The sequence below is a fragment of the Eubalaena glacialis genome, chromosome 11 (genome assembly GCF_028564815.1).
Source record: "Eubalaena glacialis isolate mEubGla1 chromosome 11, mEubGla1.1.hap2.+ XY, whole genome shotgun sequence".
Lineage (NCBI taxonomy): Eukaryota > Metazoa > Chordata > Mammalia > Artiodactyla > Balaenidae > Eubalaena > Eubalaena glacialis.
In genome coordinates this window covers 20,771,915-20,795,431 of record NC_083726.1, presented here as the reverse complement: position 1 = coordinate 20,795,431, position 23,517 = coordinate 20,771,915, and the positions used below count along the sequence as shown (strand labels likewise).

Sequence of the window (23,517 nt, the reverse complement as noted above, 5' to 3'; positions counted from 1 at the left end):
CTTTCTACATTTGGTTTAATTTAAACCATTCTGAGGACATCCTGAATGATTTTCTGGGGTGGGGAGCCTAGATTTCAGGGGAGGACCTGCCTGAGATTTGGAATTCCTGGAGAATGATTTCCTAAATGCAAATAATTAAAACTTGTCTGTGTAATTAACAGTGAAACTATAGTCAAGGTGTTCAGAGTACCTGTCAGAGACTACAATTAGTGGGTACTATCATCTCAAGAAAATAATGTCTGTTCTTTAATTCTGTTTTTTCTGTTTTTCTCGGGGTTTTTTTGTTTGTTTTTTGTTTTTTAGGCAGTTAATTGCTCATTTGCAAGTTTTCTCTAAGTTTTCGAATCCACGAGCCTTATATCTGGAATCCAAATTATATGAGCTGTATCTTCAGGTAAGTAAAATAAATTCTTGCCACTACAGTTACTTGTGAACTTTTCTCTCCCTTTTTCTTTGCCAAAATAACTTTTAGGTTTTCAATAATTGTTGGAATAGGGCCCATATCTAGACTTTAAGTCTAATTTTTTTTTTAATTAACCGATATTTTCTGTATCTTGAGAAACAGTTTTAGACAGTACTAATTTAGCGGATTTTTAAAGAAATTTGGGGTGACTAAACATTGATCGGCTGTATTAACAGTGAGTATAACAAAGCGTTAGTTGTCTCGTGAGAATTCGTTTTTAGAAGGGAGTGAGGGTTTGTGCCGAGAGAGCTGCTACTTTTCACTGCTAGGCAAGTTAGCCTTATGGAGCACCAGGGTTTCAGGATCTTTTCGACTGAATGAAAAAAGATAGAATAATAGTCCATGGAAATCACAATATATGACCTTGAATTCCAAAAAACGTTGCAGAAAAAAATTAACGTCAGAAGCAGAGTAAGCATTGGATGTCATTCTAAACCATCTGGGGAAACAAGATTTTCTCTTTTCATTTGGATGTTTTTTAAATGAAACATATTATTTCATCAGAATTTGTCCTTGTTTTGCCCGTAATTCAGATATAACTTGTTTATAGAGTCAGAGCTCAAAACTCTCAGTTGTCCACAGGAAACAAAATTCTGAACTGACTGATCAGAGAGGCTTCAGAGCCAGGTCTTCTTTCCTGGCATCTTCCTGACTGCTGTTACCTTCATGGTATTAGAAGAGCTCTGTCTCATCACAGGACCAGCCCAGTTGGTGTAAACCTAGATTCATGTAGGGAATTGGCCTTGGCCAAAAGACAGATAGACCTGAGAATCTGGCATGTGGGAGGCAGGTGTCAGAGTTGTGTTTCTGTTTTGTTCTTTGCATATACTCTGTTCATCTTCCTTTACCTCCAGGAAAATGTAAAGCTATTATCAGGAATCATCCTTAACCCACGTCTAAGAATTTAGATTCTAAGAATTTTAGTTGAGCAAATTAGTATGAGTAAATTATGATCCCATGGTATGTGTATATCTGACTTCATTAATTTATTCTATAAAATATCATTCCTAGTTGTTGCTACACCAAGATCAAATGGTGCAAAAAATAACACTGGATTGCATAATGACATATAAACATCCACATATCCTCCCTTACAGGTAAGTTATTTGAAGCTAAAGAGATATTTGGGGGGCTGATTTTTAATCTTTCTACCAGACATCTTCTTATAAAGTAATTTTATAAAGGCCGAGGAAATTTCCCTCTTTTCTAAGGTGATCATAATGCTATTTTCAGGTAAGAAATGAAAACTGGAAGTATATTTGTTTGTTAAGAGTGCTTCTCCATAGATAATAAGGTAGGAGAGAGAATATTAATTGAAAAATATGTGTTGAGGTGGTTATATCATTTCTTCTTGCTTATACAATGTCATAAAATCTTGGTGATTACTTAGGGAGTCATCATAATCACACTCTAAGAACTGAAGAAAGCTTTCATATGCTTTTTTAAACAGCTGAATTATTGACTAACTCCTTATAATCCCTTTTACCTTTTAAAATTTGAAAACTTGCCATTTTGGAAGGTATTTGTGTGAAGACTTTCCTTTATGGATGTCAACTACAGCATAAACTATTCTTAATACCTATTTCATTTATATATGTATAGTACTCTATTAATTATATTTTTTTAAAAAGTATTATTGATTAAGTGATGATTTGTGCTGAATTCTATTTTTAAAGGGAAAACTTACAAAGATTGCTTGAAGACAGAAGCTTTAAGGAAGAGATAGTGCATTTTAACATTTCTGAAGATAATACAGTAGTGAAAGCAGCCCACCGAGCAGATCTGTTTCCCATTCTGATGAGGTATTTATACACTTTCAAAACTGATTTTTTAAAAGTTCGTCACAAAAACAATTGTGAGTATCGTATTATGATTCTTTCAGCAGTTGTAATGGAATATTTCATTTTGAATTTTATTTAATTATTTACTTTTAAAATTGGTCTTTTGGGGAAGTCAAATTGTTATAGAGACTTATTTTAAATATTTTGTCCCTAACATGAGGAAGGATCTTGCCATGGTGTTATTTTAATAATACTGTTAAAATTAAATGCAATATTTCTCTAAGGTTTGCTATTGAGAAATAGTATAAATAATTCATTCATTTGGTATGTAACTAATTATGAGATATAAAAACTATTGATTTGTGTTATTTAACCATCCACGTTTCAAAACTTTATTACTAGTTTTCATAGTTTTCATTGGATTTTCTGGGTCAAAAAATAATAGTGAATAACAGTCATCGGTCAGGTTGTTAGTCCCCTGTTTCAAAACCCTTTGAGATCCCATTTTACTGAGAGTAGCAAAGGGAATCCTTACTACGCCTCTAAGGGCCTGGTATGACCTAGGCCAGACCCACCTGTCTCACGACATCTCTTCCATTTACCACCCCACTCAGAGCCCATTCCACAACCTTTCTTCACAATACTTAGTCATCCAGCATAGCCTCTTTTCTTATTGTGTATCTCCCCTGCTAGAAGGCAAACTCCATGGCTCTTAGTAAACAGTGGTCAAATGAATTTTGTGTTCTCTTTTATGATATAAATCCCTCTTTTTCTGTTTTTTAATTTACGTATTCCTTACAGAGCCAGAAGAATTAACTGTGGTAGTAGTGGTTGCGGTTATCCTTGTCTTGCTACTGGCTCTAACAGTGATGTTTCTAGAGCAGTCGTTCTTAAAGTGTGGTCTGCTCCTTCTTGGTGGGGGCTGTCCCAGAGATGTTCTCAGGAGGTCCAGGAGGTTAAAACTTTTCTCATACTACTACTAAGACATTACCTTTTCCATTGTGCTAACATTTGTGCTCACCAGGCAAAAGCAATGATGCGTAAAACTCTGGGTGCCTTAGCAGGAATCAGGACAGTGGCTCCCAGCTGTGCTAGCCATTCTTCATTGCCACAGACCTGGAGTTTTAAAAAAATAAAATAAAAAGCTGGTTTCATTCAATGCCCTTAGATGACTCTTGAGCCTTGAGTACTTGTCTTTTTATTCTTCTATATGCAAAACTGGGAGGTATGCATAAGACACTTCTGCTGCTCACTTGTTCCCATGGAATTTTTTTCATGTTTTCCAAGTAACTGATGCATGTTACAGGATCATTCATGGGTAAAGATCTGTTCAAAGTGCAAGATAGACTGATGGATTTTAATGTAACAGAGTTCACAAAGTTCACTGATATGGTTTCAGATTCCACCTTGCAACCAGCCTTTAAGAAACTGCTTCCTGTTGAGGTTTGGTGTAGTATCAAAGTGGAATATCCACAGTTATCTGAAAAGAATCATCTGAAAGTTTATAAAACATTTTTCCCTTCTCCAACTACATATCTGTGTAAGGCTGGATTTTCTTCAACCACAATATATTGCAACAGATTGAATGCGGAAGCAGATATGAGAATTCATTTATCTTCTAATAAGCCAGGCAATAAAGAAATTTGGAGGAAAAAAAAAGTAAAACAATGCCTCTAGTCTCACTAATTTTCGGAGGGACGGGTTTGGAATATATAACTAATTTTTATTAGAAATGTTACTTTTGCTAACTTGTTTTAACCTGTGCTATGATAAATATCAATAGATAAAACTCACATATACAAAAGCTCTTCAATAATTTTTAAGATTGAAAAGGGATCCTAATATTGAAGAGTTTGAAAACCATTGTCTTTAAAATTTGAATGTTAAGTCAGTAGTTTTATCATGCTAAGAAAGTAGCTTTTATTACTATGTTATTTAGTATTTCTGCTAAATGGATGTTGAATTTTATTAGAATGACTATTAACCATGTATTAAAATGATCATATTAACTTTTTTCTATGAGCTATTGATCTGTATTAATCTAATAGATTTTACTAATGATTCTTTCTTGCATTCCTGGTATAATCCTTATTCAGCTTTAATATCGTTGTAATGCAGCACTGGGTACTGTTTTCAGAAATGTCATGGGGTTTTTTCCCCCAGTTATTTATTTACTTATTATTACTGAAGTATTTATAATATGGTGTTAGTTTCAGATGTACAGCAAAGTGATTCAGTTATATAGTTTCCTGTGCTATACAGTAAATCCTTGTTGCTTATCTATTTTATGTATAGTAGTTTGTATCTGTTAATACCACACTCCTAATTTATCCCCCTCCCCTTCCCTTTCCCCTTTGGTAATCATAAGTTTGTTTTCTATGCCTGTGAGTCTGTTTGTTTTGTATATAGATTCATTTGTATTATTTTTTAGATTCCACATATAAGTGATATCATATAATATTTGTCTTTGTCTGACTTACTTCACTTGGTATGATAATCTCTAGGTCCATCCATGTTGCTGCCAGTGGCATTATTTCATTCTTTTTTATGGCTGAGTAATATATATATATATATATATATATGTTTATATATACACACACACACACACCACATCTTCTTAAACCAGTCATCTGTCACTGGACACTTAGGTTGCTTCCATGCCTTGGCTACTGTAAATAGTGCTGCTATCAACATTGGGGTGCATGTGTCTTTTCAGAAAAATTAGAGTTTTCTCCGGATATATGCCCAGGAGTAGGATTGCTGGATCATAAGTTAGCTCTATTTTTAGTTTTTAAGGAACCTCCATACTGTTCTCCATAGTGGCTGTACCAATCTACATTCCTACCAACAGTGTAGGAAAGTTCCCTTTTCTCTACACCCTCTCCAGATTTTATTATTTGTAGACTCTTTGATGATAGCCATTCTGACAGGTGTGAGGTGATACCTCACTGTGGTTTTGATTTGCTAGAAATGTTGTGTTTTTTGTTTTTAGGCAATATTGGTATGTAGTTTATTTCTCTTCCTTAATCCATCTTGATATCACAACTATACCACCTTCATAAATGAAAAAGGACTGTTTCCTTCTTTCTCTCTGCTGTGAAACTATATCACGGGGATTGTTTTTCCTTGAAAGTTTTAAAAATTCATCTGTAAAACTATGTGAGCTCCAAGTTTACTCATTTATTCAGGGTTTCTTAAGTTCCTTTTGCTTATCTATATGTGTGTTTTTTCCAGAAAATTACCCATTTAATTGAAATCTTTCCAGTTTCCTTATTTTACTTATAGTTATGCTCTTATTTTACTTCCTTTTAATCTATATATTCTTGTTTTCATTTTTCCTTGATTAGACTTACCTCTGGCTTGCCTATTTTATTGCTTTTTTTCTCTTCCAAAGAACCACCTTCTGGCCATTGTCTTTATTATTTCCTTCTTCCTGCTTCCCTTAGCCTTGTGTTTGTTGTTGTTATTTTAAAATTTCCATATTAAATATCTAATTTTTATTTTCATTCTTCCTTGTTTTAGAATGTATCCATTTAAATCTGTTGAGTTGCTATTCTAGCCTTTTAGGAAAACGAAACAACTGTGTTTTAGGGTTAATGTGCAGATAAATAATGTTTTAGGATGAATGTGCAAACAAATAACATTCTTTGGACTTTTTAGAATTTTGTATGGCCGAATGAAGAATAAGACTGGGAGTAAAACTCAGGGGAAATCTGCTTCTGGCACCCGCATGTCCATCATTCTGAGGTTCCTCGCTGGGACCCAGCCCGAAGAGATCCAGATATTCTTAGACCTGCTGTTTGAGCCTGTGAAGCACTTCAAGAATGGTAGCTATCAACTAGCTGCCGCTCTGCATGCATGTTGTCTGCTCAGACCTCTGCTGTCTCAGGCTGTTTCCCACGCTCTTGGGCATCTTTCTAAGGGGGTCACTCTTCCTAATCTCGAAGGTGGTCTTTTTGCTGACATGCAGTTTATTTTAAACTTTGATTGAATTAGGTGGAGCTAACAAATGATCCTGGGGATTATCGTCACCCCTGTGCTAATAAGCCCCTGATTAGAAAATGTGTATTTTTTGTTGTTATTGTACATTTAGGCCATTTGAAAAATGATGCTTATCCATATATGATGAATACGTTTCTCCTTAGAAACTTAAAGCATGCTGCAAAATTAATCTTAATTGTCTTGGCACGTATTCATTCACTGAATCATTCATCTATTGCGTAATGATTTGTTGAATACCTCCTGCACCCCAGACACTCTGTTGAATATAGAAAAATGAATATTTATAATCTCTGCTCTCAACCTCATGGTCTAAACAAAGTGTATTAGTAAGTGTATACAATGAGCTGTGATGCTCTGTGCTATGTTCTCCAGTATGCGATGTTAGTAATTAATAGTAATAATAATGGCTAACATTTACTGAGTTCCTACTTCATGCCAGACATTATGACAGGCCCTTTACGTACAACTCAGTTGACTGTTAAAACAGCCACATTAGGTTTCAGTGCTTGATTGTCCCCATTTTATACATAAGGAAACTGAGGCTTAGAGAGGTAAGTGTTTTGCCCATGGTGAACCTGGTATTTGAACACAGATCTTCCCACTACAGTACCTCTGCTCCAGTCTTAAAATTGCTTTGTTTTGGGCAAACATAGATATTTATTTATAGGGTAATGTGTTGCGCTTTTTTCCCCCCTTGGGGGGTGGGGGAGGGGAGGGGATAATAGATATAGCTGTTAAAAGGTTTTCATTCAGTATAATATGGTCCTGTGAAGGAAGCTGGCTGTAATGAATAGAAGAGGTTTTGTTCAGTGTAATAGCCTCTATTGTAAGAGGGTAGCTATTAATGGTACCCTTATGGATAGACTGTTTTGGTGTATGAATCAGTAAGCTCATGATCTCATACCAGTTGGTTTGAAGTAAAGCTCAAGCAATAACAATTCAAATCTTTTAAGTAAATTATGAAATCAGTATGGTACCTGTTTATAAAGGACCATTTTATTTATTTATCAGGGGCTGCAAGAGAAATAAACCACTTGATTCTCAGCCTTAAAGGAGCTTATAATGTAACAAGACATTTTCCTTGAAACTGCTGAAGATAGCAGAGTCCATGAAAGCTGAGAGGGAGAAAATGTGTGGAAAGTTGATAGATGGAATAAAATGGAATTCCTTAGGTTTTGAGGAATAGTATAAATAGGGTGAGAACTGGGCTTAGAGGCTTAGTTCTGTCACAAGTTTCTTACTTTCCTTTACTACCCAGTTTCCTCATCTATAAAATGATAGTAGTAAAAGCTACCACATCTAGCTCATTGAATGTTGGGTAAGAATCAAAAGGAGAAAAAATACAAGTGAAGTACATTATCATCTGTAAATAATTATAACTGTAGAAAATGCTGTATTATTGAGGGAAAGTGAAAGGAAGCTATAATTATAAATAGTAACAAACTAATATTTCCCTTCACATGCTATCTCTGCTCCTCTCTGTTTCACTAGGAGAATGCCATTCTGCTGTCATTCAAGCAGTAGAAGATTTGGATTTGTCTAAGGTTCTTCCTTTGGGTCGTCAGCACGGTATCTTAAATAGCCTTGAGATAGTATTAAAGAACATTAGTCATCTGATCAGTGCATACTTACCAAAGATTTTGCAGATACTGCTCTGCATGACCGCAACTGTATCCCACATCCTTGATCAACGAGGAAAGGTGAGAGAGATTCACTTTACACGCTTTCTTCTCGGGTAAAAGTCTGTGTCTTACTTGGGAAATTGGTTGGGGCCTGAATATCTAACATCCTTCTAGGTTAATTCTTTCTTATGTAAAGTATCTCTTTATTTATTTATTTTTTAAGTATTTTTCTTTCTTTCTTTTTTTAAATTTAATTTAATTTATTTATTTATTTATTTTTGCCTGCGTTGGGTCCTCGTTGCTGCGCGCAGGCTTTCTCCAGTTGCGGCGAGAGGGGGCTACTCTTCACTGCAGTGCGTGGGCTTCTCATTGCAGTGGTTTCTCTTGTTGCGGAGCACGGGCTCTAGACGCGCGGGCTTCAGTAGTTGCGGCGCGTGGGCTCAGTAGTTGTGACTCGTGGGCTCTAGAGTACAGGCTCAGTAGTTGTGGCTCACGAGCTCTAGAGTGCAGGCTCAGTAGTTGTGGTGCACGGGCTTAATTGTTCTGCGACATGTGGGATCTTCGCAGACCAGGGCTCGAACCCATGTCCCCTGCATTGGCAGGCGGATCCTTAACCACTGCACCACCAGGGAAGCCCAAGCATCTCTTTAAAACCTTCCCTATAATGGGAATCTTCACTGTTATAAATATTTATGAATAGCTAGAAAATGCAGATTATAGCAAGCGTCTATTTAAAAAGGAGGTGAAATGGTAGGAAGGGAGTTAGTTCTGTATACGTCTCAGAACAAAGTCCGAGGTAGTTGAGCTGATGTTTCTTAGATCTTAATTTCAGGAACCTAAAAGTGTAGGACATCTTCTAACTCTCATTTAATTCAAAGTGGTTGGAGAATGAGTAGAATACTGTTAGCACTGTCCTTGTTATTTTGAGATAGAGTTTCCCAGACCTCTTTTAAAGGTAAATGCTTGCCTATTGTAAGTGCAATGTTTTAAATAAAGGTAAGTAGCAAGATCGGGCAAGACAAGTCAGCTAGCTAACTGCCAGGAGGCTTCGTGAGTTGGTGCTTAGGAAATGTTTTCTGAATTATATTCAAGACAATATATTTATGTTTTGTTGAAACAGGTATGTGGATATAAGTATAGTCATTGGAGTTTAGGAAAACTTAATGTTTTTATGGACTGACTGAAGGCTTCTTGGAGAAAATGGGACTTGAAGTGAAAAGCCAGACTCAGATGTCTGCTGTCGATTCTCAATTAATGACAAATAGGCACAGTTTTAATTTGGCTAAAATTCATTTCATTTGTTTTAGGGATATGCCTGATGAACTGCCTCTCAAATACAGTCATAACTAAAAATTGACAGCCAAAGTTTTACACTGCTTTTTCAGGCTATGCATGGATATAAATCTGCTTTAGTAATGAAATAATATTCTCTGGTTAACAAGATCTACAGATTTAGAATATACCTTCCATTTTGGTAGGCACTATTTTATTTTCATCATTCTTTCATTCATTCCTTCAACAAATGTTAATTGAGCCCCTACTGTTTGTCAGGCACTGTACTAAGCATTGGGGTGAAGCAGCAAACAAAAGTTCCTGTCCATTTAATTATACAGTAAATACTTATTTCACACCTACTATCTGCCAGACATTGTTGTAGGTGGAGAACGAGATGGTAAGGCCTCCGTATCTTGGGGAGAAGGTTATAGATAAATACAAAAATAATCAGAATAATGCCAGATGGTAAGTTCTAAGAGGAAAATAAACTCAGGAGGCTCCTCTACAGATCTCTTAAAATCCTTCTCTGTGTCGCTGTCTCTTCTCCAGTACTCTGCCCTGTGACTTCTAGCCACCTTGGCCTCCCCAAGTCGCACAACTGTCTCCTCATTTTAAGAAGATTGTTGGATTCTCCCTGGGCTCTTCCTTCCCACACCAAGGCCTGAAACCCCGCAGGCAGGACGCCGGGGAATGTGTAGGACTCATCTCATCTGTTTCCCCTCTCTCAGGGATTACTGTCCTCTGTTGCCTGCTGTCCAGTGTCCAGAAATCGTTGTTTCATATATTCTGTTCAGCTTTTTAGTGTCTTGAGAGGCGAGGATAAAATCTGATCCCTGTCACTCCATCTTGACTAGAAGCAGTAAAACCACACGAAAGGAGAAGGCAGAACAGTCCTCTGACTAACACAGGGCTGGAAACAGCTCGTGTTCCCAACAGCCAGAGCAGAAACCTCATGAGACCTGGGGCATCAGGGAGAGTCCTTGGAAGGGGATTGCCTCAGTAGTGGAGCCAGATTAGCCCAAGCATAAAGGCTGCTATGACACCACCTAACAAAGCTTGAGAAGATCAAACCTTTTCCTAATAAATTAACTGCATCCCTGTTCAGAAACTTTTAGATGATTTAAATGAAACTAGAATTCAGAGTGTCTGACATCCAGTCAGGTATTACCAGGCATGCAAAGAAAGAGGAAGATTTTGCCCATAATGAAGAGAAAAACCAATGGATAGAAGCAGACCCAGAAATGACACAGGTGATAGAATCAGACAAGGACATTAAAACAGCTGTTAGACATACACTCCATACATTTACAAAAGTAGAGGAAAGCATGAGCATGTTAGGGAAAGACATGAAGATGTAAAGAATTTAAAATAAAATGAGGGAATGTGGTAGGAAGTGACCCATCTGGAGGTGGATGGGTGCTGCTTTTACTAAGGTGTTCAGGGCCATCTCTAAAGAGGTGATATTTGAGCTTACACCTCCCCAGCCATTGGAAGAACATTTCAGGCAGAGAAAATGACTAGTAGTACAGAGTCCTGAGGTGGAACATCCTTGACACATCCTGAGAAGAGACAGAAGGCTGAGGTGGCTAGAGCACAAGGAGCAAGATATGTAAGATGAGGTCAGGAGGCGGGTAGAGCCTCGTAGGCTGTGACCAGGAGCTGGATTTACTCTGAAGTGTACTCGGGAACCTCTGAGAGGTTTGAAAGCAAGGGAATGATAAGGTCAGTTGGATGTTTCAAAAATATCACTTTGCTTGGTGGAAAGAGGCTGTGTAGGGCCAGGAGTGGAAGCTGAAAAGGGGTCTTAGAAGTTTTTTTGGCTGTTACATGAGAGCTTCAGGACCATAGGGAGAATTGTGTGAGAATTTTAGTTTTTACCTTATAGTGAGGGATAGTGACTACCTATATATGGCTGTGTTAAGTCATGAAACATTACAGGTTGTATAAACCCTCTGTAAGTCCTCTGACTTTCTGGTTAACCTAGAAGATGTTACTCAGGAATGCAGCCTTTCTCCTGAGTCAACAATCAGTAACTCAAAGGATCATTTATGCAATTTCACAGTTCATTAGACAGTGAGGTGCTAGCCTTCCAGACACGTAGGAGCTTTCTTTTCTGTTCTGTTCTTTTTTTTTTTTTTTTTTTTTTTTTTAATTCTTGGACAAGTCCAAGGAATTCCTTGAGGTTCTGTAATGAATTATTGCACGGTAATATGCTCAAGTGAGTTACAGTTCTACATTTGTGTGTTTGAGCTAAGTTACACATTTACTTTTTTGTATCTTTCAGATCCTCCAGGGCATTGACTGATGCTGAAATAGGTGTCTTGAGGGTTCTTGAGGGTCGTTTTGGTTTGGGTTTGGTTTTTTGTGTTTGTTTTTGTTTTGTTTTGTTTTTGTACATTTAAGCAATGAAGTAATTTGTAAATGTCCATAAACTCAGTCATATGGACTGTTCCTCTAGGAATTAAAGTCTGCAGTTGCTCATTTTCAGGATTTTTCTCTAGTTTACTCAACAATTAGTGAGAAGTCTGGGCAGCTGATTACAAAAGAGAAGAGTACATGCAGATCCTACTTGATTGGATGGGAATAGGGGAAAGGGAGGGGTCTGATTTGGTGTCATGTTTGCCAAGGTTAGTTTCTTACTCCTCTGGGGGATCATGATACCATGCTTTTTCAAATATCAGTAATAGTTTTTATTTTTCACCAAACATGATCTAGCAGATAATGAAAATATTGCCAGTAGAATTGAAGCAGAACAGAATGACTTGTAATTGTGTCACCTTCTTATGCTTGCCTGTCATCTCCTCTCTTTGTAACTCGTATAATGAGATAATTAGCTAAAAGTGAATGGTAGAAACTTGATGGGTATGTGAACTATCATGATTCCTCAGTCTTTTGCATAGCAAAGTAATGGCATCCTTATTCATATTCTCTTGAATTTAAAATGTACAGTTTCAGAAAAGTAAAACAATGTAGAATACAAAACAGCTGTTCCCACTGAGATTTTGTTTTTGCCTAAGGACACTTAGTGTGATTTTACTGGGCCTGATAATAGAACACATCTCACCACTTGGTTTTTTTAAGTATGCTTTCCCCTCTTGTTCAATAAGAAAAGCAATATGACTTACTCAGCTGGCGCTTCCACGTGGATCAGAGCTTCATAACAGGATCCCAGCTTGATTCTTCACCACCTGAGCAGGAGTGCCTCCCCGAGGAGTCAAGAATAAAAGCGGTATCTTTTTAATAGAAGATCTTTATTTTACAGATACAGCTGAGGTTTATTAACCCACTGAAAAATTTAAGACGTCTTGGAATCAAAATGGTAACTGATATCTTTTTGGATTGGGAGTCCTATCAGTTCAGAACAGAAGAAATTGATGCTGTATTTCATGGTGCAGTTTGGCCCCAGGTAAAGCTTGATTTCTGTGTTCTGCCTGGATACCTTCTGCTTTTTCCTTTAATACTGCTTCACCAGCACAGTCTGCACCCAACCACGAAGGCTAATCCGGGTCTTTTCTTTCACATCAAGCCTTTCTTTGCTTCTGCAAGTTTTAGAACGCTATCTTTGCCTCCACTATCACCTAAAGCTCCAGAGCTAGTTTCTCCAATACCATAGCGTTTATACTTAAGGCTAATTTGAATATGACTGTTGTCTCTTAAGCAAATGTAACCTAACTTTTGTAGCACCTCACATAGCATGCCTCTGGGTTTTGACAAGCATGAGGGAAAATACACAGGGTTTTTTGTTACTTATTTCCTTGTTTGATTTCTCTGGTTGTCCCCACTTGGTGATGATAACTGGTGTAGTTATAGCTAAGACTGTAGGAGAGACTTGATTTTAGGAGAGATTTCTCACTACTCAGTTTGTCCTTTAAATGTTTATCTCTTGGCTCTTTTATCCTCTGGTGTGATTTCTGTTCTTGTTCTGCTTTTTAGTTGTTTGGTTTTTTTCTACAATTCTGTGTATGTTCTTATTTTGTATTCTGTTTTTATTTTGTGTCCTAGATCAGCAGGCTTGGATCTGAGAGTCAGTATTCTCCTACTCCTCTGCTGAAACTAATTAGTATCTGGTGCAGAAATGCAAGGTATAATCTTTTTTTTTTTTTTTTTTTTTTTGCCTTTAAAAAGGGCAGTGTTTTAGACCAACTGGTCAAGGGAACTAATAATGTAATTTATGCTCTTTCCACACAGTGACCTACTTTCAGTGCAGTTAAAAAGAATAAGGCAGTTGAATCTCAAAATACATAGTTTGAAGAAAAATACAAGTTGCTGAATGATAGGTGTAGTGTGTTCCAGGAAAAATGCTTTTATATGTGTATGTATGTGTGTATAAATATAAAATGAAATAGAATATGGATCAAAGCTACATGAGAAACAATGTCACCATAGCATGTGGAGGTTTGGTGAGCTGGAATGGGGAACGGAGACTTTTCATGATATATCTTTGGAGTGTTTGAATTACTTATAACAATAAAAAAAGGAAAAAATAGATAAAACATTTTGCAATTTAATATAAATTAAAATTGTAGAGTGTATATTATATCAAGACTTACACATTTTTGGCTATTTTTACAATTTCATTAAAACTTGAAAATTAGGGATTTCCCTGGTGGTCCAGTGGTTAGGACTCTGTGCTTCCACTACAGCGGGCCCGGGTTCCATCCCTGGTTGGGGAACTAAGATCCCTCAAGCTGCGTGGCATGGCCAAAAAAAAAAATTGAAAATTGAAAATCAGTAGTACTGGGGGGCTTCCCTGGTAGTGCAGTGGTTAAGAATCCACCTGCCAAAGCAGGGGACATGGGTTCGATCTCTGGTCCGGGAAGATCCCATATGCCGCAGAGCAACTGTGCCCATGCGCCACAACTACTGAGCCTGCACTCTAGGGCCCGCGAGCCACAACTACTGAAGCTCGCGTGCCTAGAGCCCGTGCTCCTCAACAAGAGAAGCCACCGCAGTGAGAAGCCCACGCACCACAACGAAGAGTGGCCCCCACTCCACAACTAACGAAAGCCCGCGCACAGCGACAAAGACCCAGTGCAGCCAAAACTAAATAAATTTTTTAAAAAAGAAGAAAATTAGTAGTATTGGGATTGATATGGCTGTTCTTCCAATGTGTAGTGATTGTATCAACAGTTTGATTTGACCTGGCAAAGGGAAAAACAGATGTGAAACACACTAGGTAGTTATATCATCACCCAAATATTACAATTTTGCATGTTTGCGTAAAAATAAAAGCTGCTTTGTAATTTGCATTCTGTCTTTTTCCCGGTTCCCACTTAAAAATTTCACAAGCTTTCTGGATTTTCTAGGTCATTGTCTTCTATTCTTTGTAAAATTCCATCTAAATATGCATACAGCGCTCATGGTCACAAGTCAATATCCTTTTGTGGACATTATGAGCCATTTACAGAACCTTCATCTACTGATGGTTCAGAGATGCTGTGTTACAGACCAAATGCATATTTACTGAAGAATGTGGGAACTTTCAGTAAAGTGGGAATGTGGGAAACCTATTTTATTTATCTCAGTGATGGAAACAGATTTAAGTTTGCCCTGATCTATTTTGAAGAATGAAAGATAGAATAAAAGAAAATGTGTTTATTATTGATTCAATGATGTTAAAATCTTGGCATCAGTTTTTACAGAATTGGGATCATACCATATAGCTAGCTTTTGATTTTGTTTTTTTCATGTAAATTATGTCATGAACATTTCCCCGTGTCATTAAATAGTCTTCAAAAACAATACCTTGCCATTGTCTTCCTCAGGAAAGCCTGTTTTATTTTTACTGTCATAAGGGCTCTTTTCATTTATTTCCCAATTTGAGAAAGCAATTTCATATCTTGTTTTTTCATTGGACATTTATAAGCAGCACTTCATAGGCATACTTGAGAAATGTTTTATAGTTGTGTCATTGTTACACAAATAAGCCATGAAGGACTTTCATCCAAGAAGACTTTACAGTAGTGACTTGGTTTATATATTAGTTGGGTCCTTACTCAAGTATAGATCCACATCATTGGATGCCACCTCATTCTCTTCTACAATTTCTCTCTCGTTGACAATGGAGATATAATATATAAAGTATCTTGCTTGGTGCCTGTGCATACTATCCCCAGTATCTGTTGGACAAAGATGTATGAGTATAACCCCTTAGAACTTTTCTTTCAGTCTGTCAGGACTAAGTATGTTAAAGTGCTTGAGCTCTTTTTCCAGTGATGATGAATTGGTAAAGCCAAACTATTTGAATTTTTTCAGTTTGGCCTTCCTACTGATTGTTAGGATTGCATCTCTGGCTGTAAAACAATTGCTAGTTTGCCCGTGGCTGGAAAGCTTTTGTGTTCTCTACCTTTTTGGGTATCGTTTGTGTGAGTCTTTCATTACTGGGGATGGATTCATCTCCCTCCCTTGACAAATGATCCTAATCTGAATGTTGCATATCCTAATTCAGCAAATATTTGTTGGTCTGTGGTCTGTACTCCTAATTTTCATGTTGTAGTACATGGTTTTTATGTGAGCATATAAACATTCATATTCTAGAAGGCTTATAATTGAAAAATGCCTGTCTTTAATACATTCCTTTTAGAACTAGGGTTTAGACTGCGGTTCACAGCTCAGCTGTACGACTTATTAGCTCATTGGCTTTAGACAATTCTCAATTTCTTCATCTGTAATGTGGAGATAAGGATACCACCTTAACATAGAGATGTTGTGAGGATTAAATGAGAAATATACATAAAGTGCGTAGATAACATAATGTTTGTATGGTGCCTAGAATTATTATCCATCAAATTTTAGATTTTAAAGTAATTTCCCTTCTGAGTAATCTTATTAACATTCATATGCACACATACACATATATATTCATTAAACTCTATGAAAATTCATATGGAACATGTTTTTAGAAATAAACGTATTGAAAAAGAAGATGACTATTTTAATGTTTTTTCTTGCAGATATTTCCCTTTCCTGGCTAAACAGAAACCTGGGCACCCGGAATGTGATATCCTGACCAATGTTTTTGCGATTCTCTCAGCAAAGAACCTCTCTGAAGCCACAGCTAGTATTGTGATGGAAATAGCTGATGACCTTCTTAGCCTTCCAGATTTTGAACCCACAGAAACAGTTTTGAGCTTACCGGTGACAGGATGTGTATACACAGAAAGTGCAGATGGTATGTAAGCTGTACAGAGCAAACGATTCTTATACTTCTGAGGTATCATTTGTGCCCTCAGAATGGAAAAGTTGATAGAATCTGACTCTTTTTATAACTTACGCTATTAAAAGAGTTTCTTTTCTCTAGGAATTAATACCAGTTTTTATAAGCTGAATTTTCTTTGCAGTAGGTAGAAATTCGGATTATTTACGCTCCAGAAAGCTCAACTACCCTTCAGGACATTATCAGATGATTTCCACTGTCATGTCTCTGAATTCTTACCATATTATCCTAACAATTCTCCTACTACTACCAAAAATGGTTTAAATCCTCAAGGGTATCATATAAAATTTTAATTTAGCTAATGATATAGATGTTTTGACTAAGAAGAAAGTTATTTAGAGTTGAAATTTATTAAATTTTCATGGTAATTGAGTGCTTTCCTTTTCTGTCATTAGGAAGATATTGTACAGTTATCTTTTAGGAGCATAGTTAATTAAAATCAGTACATTTATCACTATTTCAGAGTCTATCACGACAGGAGGACGATTAATTCTACCTCATGTACCTGCAATTCTCCAGTATCTCAGCAAAACCACAATAAGTGCAGAAAAGGTGAAAAAGAAGAAGAATAGAGCACAAGTCAGTAAGGAACTGGGCATTCTTTCAAAGTAAGTGATATATTGGTTCTTAAAAGATAACATTACCACCTGTAGTTTTAATTTTTTTTAGTTATGCTTGGTTTTTCATTTAACAAGGTAATAAGCTAAAAAAGTTTTCAGTATTTTAAATGCCCTCCATTTTTAAGTTAATGTAGAATTCTCTTTCTCTGCTGAAATAAACCTTTTATGACATCTGCCTTTATTTAATTATAAAAGATAACAGACTTTTCAAAATTCTAAGGTAGACTAATAGATTTGCTTGTTTATTAGCCTTTACATGTTTTGTTCAATTAAAATTTTGAGTTATGTGAGATCACATAGTTGTGATTTTTTTTTTAAGTGTGATTGATAAAAATAATTTAAAAGAGCAGGTTGCTGTGTTTGTTCTTTTAAGAGTCAAGAAGATCTTGCAAGCGTTTTTAAAGATTCTCTTTAAAGATTCTCTACATACTACTAGACCTGGTAATATATAATTGTGATTTCTATAAAGTGCCTGGTTAGTAAATATGAGTGCACAAAATGATTCTATCTTAAAATCTAAATTGTTACAGGACTTAGTTGTTGAAAGTTTGTTTTTTCTGTTACTTTCAGCAACAATAAAAAATGATATATTAGAATCTTCCAGGAACTTCTTTTTAAATGTTTTATTTATACTAGTGTATTTCTAAGTTTTGCAGAACGGGAAACCATAGGAAATATACTTACTAAATTTTATCATAGGCTACGTGATAGTGAGAAGATGATGAGTGATTAGGCACCAGAAAGACTACATTTGAAAGACCTGCTCTACCACTTCCTTGCTGTGTGACATCAACTTCTCTGAGCCACAGTTTTCTCTGGGCAAAGTGGGGTTCATAATTCCTACATTATAGGGCTGTTTTGGGAGTTACATGGAAATGTTGTATATAAAGCCTAAAACAAGTCTCAGCACTTAAAATGTTGTTTCCTTGCGAAATAAGTAATTACCAATTACTAATTATAGGATTGGAGTTTACTATAACCCACCTACACAATCAGATGTTACAAAAGCAACAGAATAGTAGCCACCAACCTGAAGTTGGAGGGAAATAAAAGTGGGCACTGCTAAATAACTGAGTTAAGCTTTTTACACATACACACATACTTAAAAGCCACCTGGGTCTTTCATCACTGATGTTTTTTTACGAAAAGTTTAACTTCTTGGAGAAATACTCTTAACTTACATATCTTCCTTACATATCCCATTTTTTTTCCTTCTCCAGGATCAGCAAGTTTATGAAAGAAAAAGAACAAAGTTCTCTGCTTATTACGCTGCTCCTGCCTTTCCTCCACCGTGGCAATATTGCTCAGGCATGAATTGACAGCACATTTATTTGTCTTTGAAGTGGCACTTTATTATTAGGTTTATTTGTAAACAATAATTTTATTGGTTAGATTCTGTGATGTATTTATCCCAGAGTATTTGTGAAAAGACTTCATACAGAAACATAGAATTGAAAACAGAGGAGAAAAATTGGGACAGAAAGAGGAATGGGGGCAGGCGAGAAGGTGGAGACCTCATCATCTACCATTACAGTAAAAGTCTTCAACCCTTTATTTTCCTTTGTTTAGCTTCTCATCCATTTCAGGATTTTTCCCCCTCTCTGACTTTGATCAATAACAAATCTGCAACCTGAGACATGCATTGTTCTTAAATATGGTGACAGTGGCAAACTGAATGAAAAGTCAGACTGTTTTAATATTCAGGCATAGTTTAGAGTTTCTGATATGATTTTCAAACCGTAGTTCAGTCTTGATGAAAAGAGTCTTCCCATTTTGCACACTTATTTATAAGGCCTTAGGAGTTATACTGAATGACTCCTACTCAATAGTAATTCAGTTTAGAAGACCACAGATTTGTGAACAACCAGAAGTGTGTATTTTTCCTCAGCAAGTTCATTTTTCTTGGCTCTTTAACTAGAAAATAGAAATTATTTTTCAAAATCATGCATATTTCCTATTAGAATTAAAGGAAGAAACTGTTAATGGACACTATTATAGGTTTTTGGTTAAGTTAAAATGCTAAGTACTTTTAAAAGACTATGAAATAACTTTTGTAAGTACTACTACTTTTACTTCTTATTTATACTTATCTGTTTTCTGTGCTGTATTATATTAAAGCCAATTTGACCAGTTTTATAAATTACTGAAATACGATTTCTCTCAATATTTTTTCTTAAGGATACAGAGGTTGATATTCTGGTGACAGTACAAAACCTGTTGAAACATTGTCTGGAGCCTACGAGCTTCCTCAAGCCTCTAGCAAAACTCTTCTCAGTTATTAAGAACAAGTTGTCAAGACAGTTGCTTTGTACCGTTTTCCAGGTCTGTAATATTCATTTTTACCCCAAAATCACCCCTTTTTCAAAAGATAACTATGATGTGGAATGCATATTAGTAGCTTGCTTGGTGCTGATATGATGTTTCCATATATATTTGAGTGCGGCAGGGAGTCAAAGGGAGGTGGGCAGACAAGTTAAGGTTTTATTCACTAATAATATACTGCTTTCATTCCTTTTAGACTCTTTCTGATTTTGATAGTGGATTAAAATATATTACTGATGTTGTCAAGGTAAGAAAGAAAATCTTATGTCTCTTTTGCTTCCAAAGTATTATTATTCCTTATTTAATATTTATATACCTTCATTTATATGGTTTCAATGGCATTTCTCGTAGCTTAACGCCTTTGATCAAAGACATCTTGATGATATCAACTTTGATGTTCGCTTCTCAGCGTTCCAGACCATCACCTCTTATACCAAAGAGATGCAAACCATGGACGTTAACTACCTAATTCCTGTTATGCATAATTGTTTCTATAACATGGAGGTAGGTTTTTATAGCAAAAATTTATGATTTTTTTTATTGTTTTGATAATACGACTAAATGACCTAATTTCTTAATTTGGTTTGGAGCAGGATGGGATTTTTTTTTTTTTTTTGGGATGGGATTTTTAATAAAAAATTTCTTTTAGTTGTAGAATATTTTGTTCGGCAAAGACCATACTGTTATGCTCATGATTTGAAAGGCAGATATTTTGAATAAAATAATATATGTGGAAGCACTTTGAAAAGTCAAAAAGCTGTGTATTAGAATAGGAAAATCCACAGAGACAGAAAGTAAGTTAGTCGTTACCAGGAGCTATGAGGGGGAGGAGGAACGGGGAGAGTGACTTCTAATGGGTTTCCTTTGGGGGTGATGAAAATGTTCTGAAATTAGATAGTGGTGACGGTTGTAAAGCCTTCTGAATATACTGAAAACCATTGAATTGTACAATAAAAGGGTGAATTTCATAGTGTGTCAGTTAAATATCAATTTTTTAAGTTATGTAACTATATTATTTAACAGTTTGCCCTTTTATTGATATAGTAGAAATAAAAGAGGTTTGCAACTATATTAAGTGCCATGTTGCTAAAATGAATTAAAACTCAAAAATGTGGAAAATGAAACCCTTGGTTAATAGTTAACTATGTAGTGGCATCAGTAATCTTTTTGTGGCATTTTATAGTTGTTCATCTGATACTAAGGATTAAGTAATATAGGAAAAAGTAATCTCCCCATTTGGGCTCATTCTTCATATATCTTATCAAATTTCAACATGAGGGATCCTGAATCACTGCCTGGTTGGCTGAGTTAGGAATACTTTCTCTACACTCACAACCTACATTCCTTAAACCAGGAACTCTGAAGCAGCTAACCAGAATAATACCAGCCAACTCTGTCATTGTAAATGATCACCTGATTTTGAGTATTGAAAACTGGCTTTAGTGAACCTTTTGTTCTGTTTGCTTTGAGAAATAAAGCTAATTAAAAAGTACATCTCTACATCAACTATACTTCAATAAAAAATGAAAAGAAGAAGAAGAAAAAAAATCCATGACAGATAAAATACCAAATTTCTAAATAAAGGCAAAATCAGTAATAAAAAAATAGTAGTATTTTCTGAAATAACTGACACTTCTCAGTAAGCGTGACTTTTCAAAGTCACTTACTGTATTCCTCACAACCCTATGTTTGGTTCTTCCTTAAGTATGAAGTACCTGTGGGACATTTCTTAGTAGAGAGTTTTATACAGAACAGTGGCTAAATATTATAAACTCTTTCATTGGGAAATAATATTCAATATTATAGTTATTGTACAGAATAATTTGGGTTTTTTCCTGTGTCCAGTTAGGAGACATGTCTTTAAGTGATAATGCAAGCATGTGCTTGATGAATATCATCAAAAAGCTTGCTGCTTTGAATGTCACAGAGAAAGAATATAGAGAAATCATTCATCGTTCACTCCTGGAGAAACTGAGGAAAGGATTGAAGAGCCAGACAGAGGTATTGGGGTTTGCAATTAAGTACTACTATCTGTGGGTTTTGTTTTTGTTTTTCCCTACTTCTGCTATAGTTGTGTAGAAAAGCAGTCAGGCTTAGTACACTTAATTAAAATACTTGATTGTATAAATATTCAGCAAACTTTTAACAGCGTAGTAGGAACCGAAAAGACGGCAGTCACTTCTGATTTTATACAGTTTGTTGTTTCAGTGGGAATGTTTTACTTTTTAAAAAATTGTAATGACTTTTTTGGTGTTTCTTTGTATTACCTAAGAAGCAAATTCTTTTTAAAATTAAAAAAAAATTTTTTTTCTCAACTCGATGTTTGCAGAGTATTCAACAAGATTATACCACGCTGCTTTCCTGTTTAATTCAAACCTTTCCAAATCAACCAGAATTTAAAGACTTGGTACAGCTAACTGATTGCCATGATCCAGAAATGGACTTCTTTGAGAATATGAAGCACATTCAGGTAGAAGACAATTCTGCTTTTTTTTTTCTTGTCTATAAACAAGTGTTTCAAACCGTTATGTCTCATTTAAAAAGATATATTTTAGGGAATTCCCCGGCTGTCCGGTGGTTAGAACTCCGCGCTTTCACTGCCAAGGGCCAGGGTTCAATCCCTGGTCGGGGATCTAAGACTCCACAAGCCGCACGGCGCGGCCAAAAAAAAAAGTAAAAGAAAAAAAAAAGATATATTTTAATTTTCCCAAAAGTTCTGGGCTTCTCATTCCTTGGTCTTTGTGATCATCAAATTTGCATAGGAGATGATTGTTTCCTGGGGTCTGATTTCCTTGGTGGTGTCACAAACCACAATAATAGTGTCACCTTTCCCTGCCATTTCCTAAGAAGTTTAAATGCTCTAGGATCCATCGATAAAGAAATACTGTGGATTATGTCTCTGAAAGCAAATCAAGGCACAAGTGTTTGCTCATGTAACACATGGACTGTATTTCACTCTTTTAATCTTTTCATGGAAGAGGAACATGATACTGAAATGGAGCTGGTTGTAGTTGAGATTATTCAGTAACTAATTCATATTTTATCTGACTTGTAGATCCACAGAAGAGCAAGAGCCTTGAAGAAATTGGCAAAACAACTAATGGAAGGCAAAATTGTGCTGTCTTCTAAATCTCTTCAGAATTACATCATGCCTTATGCCATGACTCCAATTTTTGATGAGAAAATGATCAAGGTAGGGCATTAGATCTAGAAACCAGTAAGCTTCTCCCCGTACCATGACACACTTTTCCAAAATGTAGATGGGGTTGGTGGCATCCATACTGATGTTGTCACCGTAATTACAGGCCTAGAATAGTTCTAAAGCCCTTAAAATTGTGCCTGGCACTTGCTCTAAATATGGTGGCTATTATTTTATTTTTGCTATTATTAGCTCACAAAGGCCAACCACAAAATATTTCCTCGCTTAGAAATGATCACATTACTAAGATGGCATACTATTATTTTTGTATCATAGGCCTTAATTCTCATTGTTTTCCCAAATGGCTCATAAGAAATGAAATAAAACAACAGCTGCCTTTTCTTTAGCTCTATACCAGGTACAGACACAATACTAAGTACTTTAATATGTAATCTGATTTCATCCTCACAACAACTCAACCCTATGGGGTAGGGACTATTATCATTGTTTTATAGGGGAGTAAACAGAATATGTGAGGTTATAGAACTTTCTCAAAAACATATAGAGTCAGAACTGGTATTTGAACTCAGAATGTCTTCACTTTTATACCTCATAGTGCCTAAGAACAGTGCCTGGCACATGGTAAAGACTTGATAAATATTTAAGTCTAACTGAGATAATATCAGGATTTATGACTTGAATTTATACTGTTGATTATATGATCTTGTTCAAGGATAGGTTTCCTCTATTATTTCAGGATATTCAAAAAATTTTTAAGAATTTCTTAAGTGGATAAAAGAATGCATCCCTAAATTCCAGTTTGAAGAGCCAGTAAGCAGCTCAGAGTTAGATGGCAGTAAAATAGTAAAGAGGTGTAGATGAAAAAATAAATTATATTTAGCTTTAATTGGTATTGTTATGGTATACCTTTCTACAGTCTTTTGTTTTTAACCTATTTGTGATTTTACTTTTAAAGTTGGTTTCTTGTAGGTAGCATATAGCTGAATCTTGCTTTTTTTTTTAATCCAATCTGACAGTTTCTGCCTTTTAATTGGTTTTAGACCATTTGCATTTAAT

General features: G+C 35.9%; 1 protein-coding gene across 2 annotated transcripts in view; it reads left to right on the top strand.

Annotated features, from left to right (window-relative positions):
• The window catches only part of UTP20 (UTP20 small subunit processome component), a 94,201-nt gene that overhangs the window by 41,294 nt on the left and 29,390 nt on the right, over positions 1-23,517 (top strand). For both annotated transcript variants that reach the window (XM_061206134.1, XM_061206135.1), the window contains 16 exons: positions 304-394; positions 1,475-1,560; positions 2,140-2,265; positions 5,905-6,071; positions 7,738-7,946; positions 12,406-12,549; positions 13,146-13,225; positions 16,097-16,314; positions 16,823-16,967; positions 18,200-18,287; positions 19,158-19,301; positions 19,498-19,548; positions 19,653-19,805; positions 21,147-21,302; positions 21,631-21,771; positions 22,357-22,494. In XM_061206134.1, the coding sequence (XP_061062117.1) occupies positions 304-394; positions 1,475-1,560; positions 2,140-2,265; positions 5,905-6,071; positions 7,738-7,946; positions 12,406-12,549; positions 13,146-13,225; positions 16,097-16,314; positions 16,823-16,967; positions 18,200-18,287; positions 19,158-19,301; positions 19,498-19,548; positions 19,653-19,805; positions 21,147-21,302; positions 21,631-21,771; positions 22,357-22,494 (2,137 nt within the window). The remainder of the gene's footprint in view (positions 1-303; positions 395-1,474; positions 1,561-2,139; positions 2,266-5,904; positions 6,072-7,737; positions 7,947-12,405; positions 12,550-13,145; positions 13,226-16,096; positions 16,315-16,822; positions 16,968-18,199; positions 18,288-19,157; positions 19,302-19,497; positions 19,549-19,652; positions 19,806-21,146; positions 21,303-21,630; positions 21,772-22,356; positions 22,495-23,517) is intronic.